The sequence below is a fragment of the Pogonomyrmex barbatus genome, unplaced genomic scaffold (assembly GCF_055798465.1).
Source record: "Pogonomyrmex barbatus isolate J1 unplaced genomic scaffold, ASM5579846v1 scaffold4, whole genome shotgun sequence".
Classification (NCBI taxonomy): domain Eukaryota; kingdom Metazoa; phylum Arthropoda; class Insecta; order Hymenoptera; family Formicidae; genus Pogonomyrmex; species Pogonomyrmex barbatus.
The window spans coordinates 6,331,577-6,341,982 of record NW_028297138.1 but is presented as its reverse complement, the minus strand read 5'-3'; the positions used below and the strand labels follow the sequence as shown (position 1 = coordinate 6,341,982).

Sequence of the window (10,406 nt, the reverse complement as noted above, 5' to 3'; positions counted from 1 at the left end):
AGCGACGAACCACCTGTTACCAGCGTACTGAGCTATCGGTTGAACAGTGAACGGCCGCGATGCGCGCGCAGCCTTATCAGTCGTGACGCGCGTCGCCGAGCGGACTTTTAAAAGTGCGTGGAACCGCCCTGGTTTCGCTACCGCTGAAAGACGTTCCGCGTCTGCGAAGGGGGAAAAAAGAAAACTGGGTCGTCATAATTGTTGGAACTTCAGCGACGGAATGATAAGGTGATAAGAGAAAAATCGCAAAAGTCAGAAGGAGAATTCGATTCGCGATTACTTCCGATTGATAAGCTCCCGATATTATCCTTTTTATTTTCGTAGCTCTCTTGAGGAAGCCTCTTTCGAGTGCTCTTTCGAAGCGTTCAAAGAGAAAACGACTCGTTTGTGCTCCGATTTTGTAAAGTGGAATCGAATGCGGCGGCGTGCGGTGGCAATAATCTGGTAATAATAGCATGGTAGAGACTAACAGACCTAACGGTATGCGGGTGCAGAAAGCAATGCGGGCAATCGATGCACGCACTCGCGGCTGAACGCACTGAAGTATGCATTTGATCCCGAGGTATTTAACCGCGATTATTTAACGACCGATGAAAACGCCAATATTTCCTACAATGAGCCCGCTCGTTCGGTTACGCTTCCTGAACTTTGTCGCTTCTTTCCGTCCGTCCGATATGCAGGATGTCGCAATTATGTCGTTTTTCTTTCGAGCCGACTTTTCCTTATTGAAAGAGGACGTTTTTCTCACAACTATTAAGTTTTAATATTAAATATTAACTTTAATATTAAACCGTCGTTAAACTAAAAATCGAAGGAAAATTTCGTAAACAGAAAAGGATAGTGTCCCGTCACGTTGGCAGAAAAAAGACAATTTGCAAAGTTTCGTTTTTATTCACTAAAAAATTTAAAATTCAAATGCTTCGATATATCTTTGTAGAGGCGAAAGGCCAAGTTTAATATACACATATATATATATAATACACAGTTACACAGCGCACTGCATAAAATATTTTATGCAGCTTTGTTGGGGACTTTTATATGCATCTTTATATAGACTTTTATATATCTCTTTGGCACCGGTCTTGCCAAAACATGATGCACAAGTTTAAGCTTATCTGACGTAACACGCTTATTTATTGTAAACAAAGTATCAAAACCGCACAGTCACCGTCGTATCTAGCGCGGCAACAAATGTGCTATGGGAACGAAAGATGGGAAAATGAGCGGCAAGAGAGTCAGCTGGTTCACAGGTGCGAACCATCATCGAGTTTCTGTATTCCCCAGCCTGCCGGCTTAATTATACCAATTCGCGACGCGTATCGCGACACGCAATTTGCGCGGAGGACACGCGGGCCCCGCGCGTGTGTCTAGCGGCGCCGGATATTCAATTAGCAAAAAGAGGTCTTACCTCCTTCACCCGCCGCTTCATCCCCGTTGAGAAAGCGCGGGTCGCACGCCGTGACAGGAATTATCCGGATCCGTCTAGGCTCTGAATAAAATTATGACGCGCATTGTTGCGTGCACGACAGTGTACAATGTTCAGTCGGCAGTCCGTTTGTTGCCTACATCACGGACTCTATTGATTTTGCAATTTTCCCGCGAGAACACTCCGCCGTGGCGTTTCATCTACGTATCGACACATGTGCGTGTTCCCGATGATCATTTATTACTCTAATTATGATCGGCGAACGATCTATAAGAAATGTCTCGCGTGACTTTTAACGCGAATCGACATGGGACTGCTCGTCCCGCTCGTCGATAGACGTAGCGTGCACAAAAAGAGGAATGAGTCATAAAGGGTATTTTGTTATTTTTAAACCGTCGCTATTTGCAGTACGGCTGCAAGTGCTATTTGTACGCATGCAGAAAAACGACGCTCGAATCTCTGGTTGATTTTTCAAAATAAAGATTTTTATTATAATTGATTTTTTTACAACGTATATCTTTCAGTATCATTGAATCCACACCAGTAGTAGAAAACTGTGCATCACCGATTACACGCTTTTCTGCGATAGGTTTCTATATGCTCTGTTTTTTTTATCTTTTTTTTTTGTATCAGGTACAATACAAGGCTGAACAAAATGTGATCGTGTGATTTTGTTCGGATTAAAATCTCCTCGATAATGGTATTATCATTTATCAAGTCATATGTCTGCTCTTCGCTCGTGTAGTACCCCTTATATAACAAAGTAACTTATAAGATACATATACGTGTGTGTGTGTGTGTGCGTGTGTGTGTGTGTGTGTGTGTGTGTGTACACCTTGTAAAATAAATCTAATTTCGGTGTTTCTCTCTCTTTCTCTCTCTCTCTCTTTCACGTTATAACAAAATAAACTTTATTTAATACATAATATCTCAGCGTACCGATATACAGCAAGCCAAACGTCGCATTTTTTAAAATATTTTTAACGCATATTGCAGCAGTGTACAATTAATCTATCGCTAATTCGCGATTAGTTTAGTCGCAACAATTAAATTCCATAATAATATTTATGGATATACTCGAGACGGGAGACGAGATAAAAAATCAACAAAAAACGTCTCTCGATAAAAAAAAATATTAAAATAACGATAATAATAAGGCTTTAAGAGCTTCTTCATTTCGATTATTAAGACAATTAAGGCAAATAAGTTCAACAAGGTAAAATTCACAAAACTCTTGTAAGATATCCCGTAATATGGCGCATGCATGATATAACGGGAAAACATAATAAATCTGGCTTATTAGACTATACTGCTCGTGAGAATGCCTAGGTATTAGATAACGCATACTTAAAATTCCTTCTTTAAAGCAGATTGTAATAACGCATTGCGCATCGATGTCACCAGCTTCTCTAGCTCCTCGACCTTCATCTTCAGTATCTTGTTGTCCTTCTCCAGCTCGATCGCCTTTCTGGCCATTTCTGACTCCTTGGCTTTCTTATTCATCCGCGATCTTCGCGAAGCTTCGTTGTTCTTCTCACGGCATTCTCTGTATTGGACGAGCATAACATCATCCTCGGAATCGCTCTCGTAATATCTTTTCCTTGCATTTTTGTCCTTCTCTTTTGTACTAGTGACAGCGACTTTCTCCCTTTCTTTGCTTTTGGCCGCTTTTGTTCTTTCCGATCTTCGAGATGATGTTACAGGAGTCTTTACCGTGGACGAGGTCACCGTCGACGTTGCACGAGTCTCCATTCTTCGACGTGTCGAAGGTGGCGTCGATTTATTGAGCTCCTTCGTATTTGCCTTCGTAGAAGTAAACGATACCGGCGATGATGCCGCCAGAGGTCTATGTTTCATCATCGCTGTGGAATCGGTAGATACGCCTTCCAATGAACGCATTTCATCCTATAATAAAAATAAATGAAGGATCATTAATGAAGAAATAAATAAGAACACTTAATGATCGCGCGGCTAAATGTTTTTCTATAAATTTATCAACGTACCTCCCAAAGGTACGACAGTAAATCGAAAGTGTCCGATCCGGTTGTCTCGATCGTGCGTAGCTCATCCCATGTTTCACGCTGATTCGCGGCGGCGTCAAGTGACGTAAGCGGGCAAGCGTAATCCAAATCGCGACTTTCGGATTGTAATGGCTCACTGATATCTAGGCTATGCTGTTTGCTCGATGAGGTGCTTTTAGAAGCCGTAGATTCGGGTGACATTAAACATGAGCTGGATGCATTATTTTCTTCATTATTATACCCTAATCCATATTCGTTAACGAGTTCCGATGGAGATAGCAGCAAATGACTATTGTCATTTGACTCTTTAATCGTCTTAACGGTATCCATTTTCAAGTCCAACTTCTCGTCATCAGTCGTTCCTTTCAAATCCTTTAACAACCCTTCCTCCTCTAAAGTCGAAATGCCGTTACCCTCGTATTTCGTACCTGGAACAATACGAGTCCATAGCAATGTTTCGCGTCAAATATTACGATCGGGGAATTCAAGGAATTTTGTGGAACATTTCATTTATTTACATATATAAATGTAAATACCTGATAATTTAAATGTAGTCGATTCACCTATATGAAAATCGCATTGACCCTGGAACGTGTCCATGCACCAACTGCTCAGATCCTGAAAGTCCTCCTCCCAGGCGGAGGGTGCCGCGATGTCCTCTTCTTTCATAGGACTCGCTTTTGTGTGCGGGAATATCCAGGGTTCTTTCAGAAGCTCGGACTCCATCGTTGGGCTTAGCAGAGGAACCGTCTCCACCTTCGTCGAGGTGGCATCTCCCAGTGGCCGCGATCTCACGCCACGAGTAACAGATAACGGAAGCTGCTGACGGGTGCATGATTTTGATACCTGAAATGTTTGCATCCCCATCAGTATCCGGTCCAAGTTCAGGACGAGCTGGTACACTGTCTTGGATCCTCTCTTAGAATCCATCGGACAGTACTTACGTTAAAAACACCTCCTTCCTCAACTGAAATGTTGCTGGTTATTGGACGTTCGTAGATGGGAGGGATTTTGGAAACCTGAAATAAGTACAGATACAACTTGACATTACAGTCTGATTATAAATTAATAATTGTGTTTGACGTTGCGTTAAAATTTATTAAACATAGATATATACGCGAGTTTTTACCGTACCGATAACATTATATAGCGTAGACTATAACTTAGTATATTTAATAAATTGTTGTTTTTTTAGAATCACGCTAGATAAAGATCAACAATTCCGAGAATATGAAAAATCATAATGTTTATAGTCATATACGCGTAATCTGATAAACAGTATCAGTCGACAATATCCATTCCCATCTTCACATTTGCCGAGCAATGAACGAAATAATAATTTATCATGATAATATCATATTATACACTCCGAGGGGCTGATCGTATCTCGTGGATTATGAGATTATCTGTCACATGCGCAGAACACATGAGAAATATTTACATTTTCTCCTTTTGCTATTCTTTTAGAGAATTCGTAGCCGGTAATTGTCTCTCGGCAGAGGACGATGCCGAATGTTGACTTACGATGTATCTCGCGCGCGACTTTGCTTAATCATCTAGTCGAGCCGCTTCCAAACCTTACGTCACGCGACTTCCTATATACAACTTATCTTATCTCCCCGTACTTTCTTTAGCAATTACACGTTAGCTCGACCGTGCTCGGGAAAGCAAACAGCTTGTTGTTTCCGACACGTTATCGTCATTGCTAAAAGAAGTCCTTGAAACTTCCTTTCAATTTACCGCTCTTATAAGACGTCGAAGCTAGTTGTAAGACACAGTTCTTATCTCGGAGCGTTTCCTCCCTCGCGATTCGCCTCGCTCTTTGCGAAACTCGGATTTACGCACGTTGTCTCTCTCTCTCTCTTTTTTCTTCCTTTTTCCTTTTCGCGATAAATCGCGGCGGGCGGGACTGAGGCGTACCGCAGGAAAAGCTATAGTCACCAGTCTAGGCCGACTGGTTACATAACGCCGTGGCGTCCGAGCCCATGTGACTACGATTCTCAGCGGATCGGCGCGGGTTGCATCATACCATCGCGGCTGCGGACGTCGCGTCGCGCCGCGATGCGGTATCGTAACTCACGCACCTGATCGCGACCCTGCGCTCGCGCGCGTCGGAAACGACGCAAAACCGTCGGCCGCGGGGACGCTCCCGAGGAAGCTATATCGGCATGACCCGTATAGTCGCGCCGACGACGACGACGACGATGACTACGACGACGGCGATGGCGACGACGACGTCAACACGCGTCGCGCGCCCCCCAATCGATCCCCCGCGACTACGCAGCACCTTTCAACTGACGGATTCCATTGACGATTCGAATCGCTGGGATGGCATATATATATATATATATATATATATATATATATATATATCTGTTTTCCTTGTTTAGATCGTTACGTAACGAGCGCGAATTGTTGTATCGCGAAAAATCACGCGACGTCAAACGTGAACTATTTGACTCACCCTCCCTGAGACAATCGGCGTTGATGTACCTTCCACTTGGGCTGGGTAGGAAGCTAATTGAAAATGATCAGGAAAATGATCGATCTGTGTGTCGGCACTGTGAAACAATTTCCCACTTGCTCGTCCCGCGCGGCCGATGTGTCAGTATCAGGTGGACGTGCGTGCTACAGCGGAGTACTCCGTCGCGTGTAGTCGCTTCGATCGTCGTCCGTGAAATGCGGCCGGAGAGACGGCAGTGCCGGGGTTAAACCACGTCACGAGACGGTGGACTGGGGGCACGATTCGCATATACCCTCGTGGTGAGCGTCATGCCCGACGAATCGGAGCGGCGGTGAGCTCACCGCGCGCGAATCGAAGCTGTCTGCGGCGCCGCCGCGACGCGCCGGCCGGAACACGTCATGTGCGGAATTCGAGACGATAATCTCGTCGGGAGTCGATAATTTATTGTTCCCCTCGCCTGGTCCCAACGCGCGCGACCGCTTACTCCGGACCGCCGCGTTTTCCTCCTTCTTTCTGTTTTCTTTTTTCTTCTTCTTCTTCTTCTCTTTCAGCATTGCCGGTCATTTACCGTAGCCGGAGAGCGGGCACTTCTCGCATTTCTCGCGTTTCTTTAAGCCTGTCCCGAATCGTGTAGAGGGACCGTCATAAAGATTTTATCTTGCATCATCGTTATTTATAACACGTTTGAACTCTTTTTTTTTTTATCTATTTACGTAATGGAGTGACTTGAATGTAGAGAAAATAATCGTAGATCGACGTGTAATATGATATATGAAATAGGCGAATATATGCATATACATGTTAAATTGGAGCATAAACTCGCAAATTTCGATTTTAGCTCTTTTAGCAAGAGAAAGTATAGTGATCGGAGGTAAAAGTAAATGTTTGACGAAGGGGAAAGTTAGTGGTATAAGTCGACGCTAGCAGATGAGTGAATAAAATTTCAATTAAATTTAAAATTATAAAATTATAAATAAATTATAAAATTTTAATTTTAATTTTGATTAAATTTCGTCTACTTTCCATTTCCTTCCTTTATAATTATATAAAATTTAAATTTATTTTAAATTATAGAAGAGATATTAATAAAAAAGAGTATTAAGGAGATAAGTTAGATTACATATCGTTTTCGAAAAACATACATGACGCAGTTGCAAAATTGCTATTTAATGTTCGGTGTTATCATTCCTCGGTGCAACCAAGCACGATAAGCGCAATCGACGGTGGCTAGATGGAGTTGCAAGTGCAACCTGAAGCTGAGATACATTATATTTGTGATCAGAATGGTCTCTGGCACACAATTCCATTTTTTAGATTATTATGAATTTTATCAAGTTAGCTTAATAATCAGCTTAATTTGATTAAGCATAAGCATAAATTATATTTTATTTAGTATTAATAATTATTGTTAATAATAGTAATTAATTGCAATAACATTATTAACAGAAATTAATATTACAAATGTACTACATAATTAAAGTTATTATTATATGACGCAATAATCTTCACTTTATAAATAATTCAAGCTTAAGTTGATTCAATATTTCAATTATATTTCAATTGACATTGGTTTATCTCTCTCTCTCTCTCTCTCTCTCTCTCTCTCTTTCTCTCTCGCAAATGATTAGAAATTTTTTACGATCATCCCGTATAAATCTTTCTGATTTTTCTAAAAAAAAAAAAAAAAAAAAAAGATGAAGCCATTTTTATTCGTAACATTTATATATGAACAAACAAATTTATTTAAAAATAGAATAAAGATTTGCTTCTTTTTACCACGAAAAAACTTCTGAGATAATTTATGATTACACGTTCTTTAAAGACGGTTTTTTCCACGAATTCGTACAAGGAAACTGAATAAATTGAAGGGTCTTGATAGTGACGCATTTCGCATACCAACAATCTCTCCTTTCGCCCACGTATATAATTATCATAGCATTTTGCAGACTACCACAGTCTCCCATCTCCGAAACGGGATTTCCTGCATGACATCAGGTAGTTTTATAACAGTCCAGCGAATTATTGGATCTTGTTTTCATAACAATCATTCAACATCAAAAATTAAAAATGATAATCAAAAGATTGAAATCAATAAAATTTCAATTTTGTCCAAATTAACTTGAAGTTATTAACTAATATATATATATATATATATATATATATATATATATATATATATACGTAGCGTACACGTTTCAATTGTTTTTTGATTATTCAGATACATTCTCGCATTTTAAATTGTATTTAATATGAAATAAAATTGTTTCAAAATAAATTTTTCATTAATAGAGTAGAGTTTTGTACAAACGAGTAAGTTGCATCTCAACAATTTAAATTATTGAGGATCAATATTATAACTTCAATTTGTAATTTCTTTGTAATCTCTTTGATAAGCACGATTCTGTGAAATTCTTATCTCTGACTAAAAACGGTTATTGGTGAAGTGTGAAAGTAAGAAACTCAAAAGCACGATGAATCATGAGTCTAACGTGAATTATGAGGATCGCATTAAAGTAAGTTAATATTTATTATAACATTTAAAAATCATTTTTGCCAAATATTATCAGATAACCACAACTATGTATATTTAGTTCACAATCGCTCTAATGACAAAAGACTACGTAAAGGCTTGCGACATTGGAGATCGATGTAAGGATCAATATTATTGTACTTTTTTGTATATAAGAAAAAATTATTCAATTAAAAGTGTAAATAGAAAAAGCAAATCACTAAAATATAATTTTTATTATTAACAGTATTGAAGCAAAACCAGAACGACGTGAATATTAGTCGCGCTCTTAGTATTCTGAAGCGCAAAAGTTGCCTTGGTATTTTTCTCATTTTGTATTCCATTTCATTCAAATATATTCTCTACCGTTCCACTTTGTGTTAACAGCTCCAGAAGAATACGAAAGGTCGAGTTTAATTGAATCTGTCTGTGAACATGAGGGAAGTGACGTGACCAATGGCGACGATACTGATTTTATAGACGGCGATGCAGATATTCGTATCGATCCAATGGTGGCAAATGATATCGTGTCACGTGATACATCTCGATTGAATAACGACAAAGGCAAGAGTCGTTTCGATCCCAAGCAGAAAATGCACAGAGTAATACCAATAAAGGTGAATAAACAAGTTAAGCAAATAGCCGCAAAGGGTTTCACGAGCTGTTAAGAAATCAGTCTTATATACTGTTTTATATATTAGAAATTTAATTACAAAATAAGCACGTGAAACACGCGTATAAAAACATAAACAGTATAAAATATAAATATAAAATAGAAATGTGAATAAGGAGCAAGAAACAGGATATTTTACTGAAATACATTTTATTAATAAAAAAAACAACTATTTGTTAAAGTTTTTACAACATAAATGGAAAACAGCATCATTCGGTGCACATTCGACGCGCAGGCCTAATGTTCATCATTTGTCACACCCGACGGACTAAATTTTTCCGTTTTTTTTTTTTCCTTACAGAGATTACCGTCGCGTGGAAGTACACTGTGAGTGTTTTTAATGTTGTTTGGTCATCGCGAATGAACCGGTCTTTTCAGCGTCGCGGGGGTTTCCACGAGATTTACTTTCTCTCTTTTTAACTTTTTTCTTCCGTTCACTATAATCCAACTCGAAATCTCGTCAAATTTCCCCCGTTGCGCTTACAGCGCTCTCGTACACTATTATTTATATTACAACATGCGTATACCTTCCGAGTAACAAAATATAAATTTACGTACGTATAGTTATATTAATATACAAGCACACAGTTTCTCTCACGTACGCACCGTCGATCGTATGAATTAATAAAAAGAAGGGGATGGGGAATGGGAGAGGGGAAGAGGGGGTGATGATGGTGATGTTGGGCTGGGCCTTAATGTTCTATTAAATTACAAAAAAAAAAAAGTACAACCTCACGTAAAAGTCTTTTTAATCATTGAACACGCATCGAATTTCACTTTGAAAGGACGGGTCCCATTTCGTTCTTTTTTTTTTTTTTTCTCTTTTGCGGCTCCGGCGCGCCTTGAATTTGCGGCTCGATGGACGCGTGCCGAAGCGACGATCGGTGGCACGATCTGCCGATCGTCGTTCCAGGACCCTTGCGTCGCTCGCCGGTCGTCGATCGAAGCGCATCTCTCGTGTCGACGCGAGATCTCGCGATTCCGAGATCGGGCGATTCCTTTCTTTCGTTCACTCTCTCTCTCTCTCTCTCTCTCTCTCTCTCTCTCTCTCTCTCTCTCTCCTATAGAGTCCGAGTCGCGCGATCAGCACGATCACGGATCTCGCGTCACGTTGTACAAAATGGTAATGCAATAAATAACAAGATCCGTCGATCGGTCGGAGGAGCAACGACGACGACGTCGCACGAAGGATGAGATACCGTCGTCGTCTCGTCTGATTACACCGATATCTCCCGCTTTTTCGTACTCTACGTTGGCATGAAAGTCATTGTTCTACCCGGTCACTGGCCTTCGCTGTCGCTGTCGCTCTTATC

The 10,406-nt window shown here is 40.3% G+C and overlaps 3 protein-coding genes across 7 annotated transcripts in view; 1 reads left to right on the top strand and 2 right to left on the bottom strand.

Annotated features, from left to right (window-relative positions):
- Window positions 1-1,889: 1,889 nt before the first annotated feature.
- Window positions 1,890-6,045, bottom strand: LOC105428330 (uncharacterized). 3 transcript variants are annotated; one of them, XM_011640588.3, is made up of 5 exons: window positions 5,912-6,045; window positions 4,392-4,466; window positions 3,984-4,293; window positions 3,430-3,875; window positions 1,890-3,331 (listed from the first exon to the last, which is right to left on the bottom strand). In XM_011640588.3, the coding sequence occupies exons 3-5, from the start codon at window positions 4,171-4,173 to the stop codon at window positions 2,774-2,776; spliced, it is 1,194 nt and encodes a 397-aa protein (XP_011638890.3). In that variant the 5' UTR covers window positions 4,174-4,293; window positions 4,392-4,466; window positions 5,912-6,045; the 3' UTR covers window positions 1,890-2,773. The 3 variants fall into 3 exon arrangements, with proteins under 3 accessions (XP_011638890.3, XP_088937450.1, XP_088937449.1); XM_089081324.1 differs by lacking the exon at window positions 5,912-6,045 and adding an exon at window positions 5,532-5,611; XM_089081323.1 differs by lacking the exon at window positions 5,912-6,045 and adding an exon at window positions 5,188-5,494.
- LOC105428277 (uncharacterized) lies at window positions 6,042-9,262 on the top strand. 3 transcript variants are annotated; one of them, XM_089081325.1, is made up of 5 exons: window positions 6,042-7,906; window positions 8,306-8,424; window positions 8,503-8,560; window positions 8,668-8,739; window positions 8,808-9,262. In XM_089081325.1, the coding sequence occupies exons 2-5, from the start codon at window positions 8,383-8,385 to the stop codon at window positions 9,086-9,088; spliced, it is 453 nt and encodes a 150-aa protein (XP_088937451.1). In that variant the 5' UTR covers window positions 6,042-7,906; window positions 8,306-8,382; the 3' UTR covers window positions 9,089-9,262. The 3 variants fall into 3 exon arrangements, with proteins under 3 accessions (XP_088937451.1, XP_011638791.2, XP_088937452.1); XM_011640489.3 differs by lacking the exon at window positions 8,668-8,739; XM_089081326.1 differs by lacking the exon at window positions 6,042-7,906 and having other exon boundaries at window positions 8,166-8,424.
- uif (sushi, von Willebrand factor type A, EGF and pentraxin domain-containing protein uif) overlaps window positions 9,227-10,406 on the bottom strand; it is a 38,301-nt gene continuing 37,121 nt past the window's right edge. Inside the window, exon 37 of the mRNA XM_089081321.1 lies at window positions 9,227-10,405. Coding sequence (XP_088937447.1) covers window positions 10,374-10,405 — 32 coding nt within the window. The 3' untranslated portion in view covers window positions 9,227-10,373. The remainder of the gene's footprint in view (window position 10,406) is intronic.

Bases quoted from the DNA above. Each gene is read 5' to 3' on its own strand.
- LOC105428330 (XM_011640588.3), bottom strand. From the start codon at position 4,173: ATGGAGTCCGAGCTTCTGAAAGAACCCTGGATATTCCCGCACACAAAA. The intron at 3,876-3,983 runs GTATTTACATTT...GTATTGTTCCAG, and splicing joins GACTACATTTAAATTATCAG to GTACGAAATACGAGGGTAAC. The intron at 3,332-3,429 runs GTACGTTGATAA...TTTTTATTATAG, and splicing joins TACTGTCGTACCTTTGGGAG to GATGAAATGCGTTCATTGGA.
- LOC105428277 (XM_089081325.1), top strand. From the start codon at position 8,383: ATGAATCATGAGTCTAACGTGAATTATGAGGATCGCATTAAA. The intron at 8,425-8,502 runs GTAAGTTAATAT...ATGTATATTTAG, and splicing joins ATTATGAGGATCGCATTAAA to TTCACAATCGCTCTAATGAC. The intron at 8,561-8,667 runs GTAAGGATCAAT...TATTATTAACAG, and splicing joins TTGCGACATTGGAGATCGAT to TATTGAAGCAAAACCAGAAC.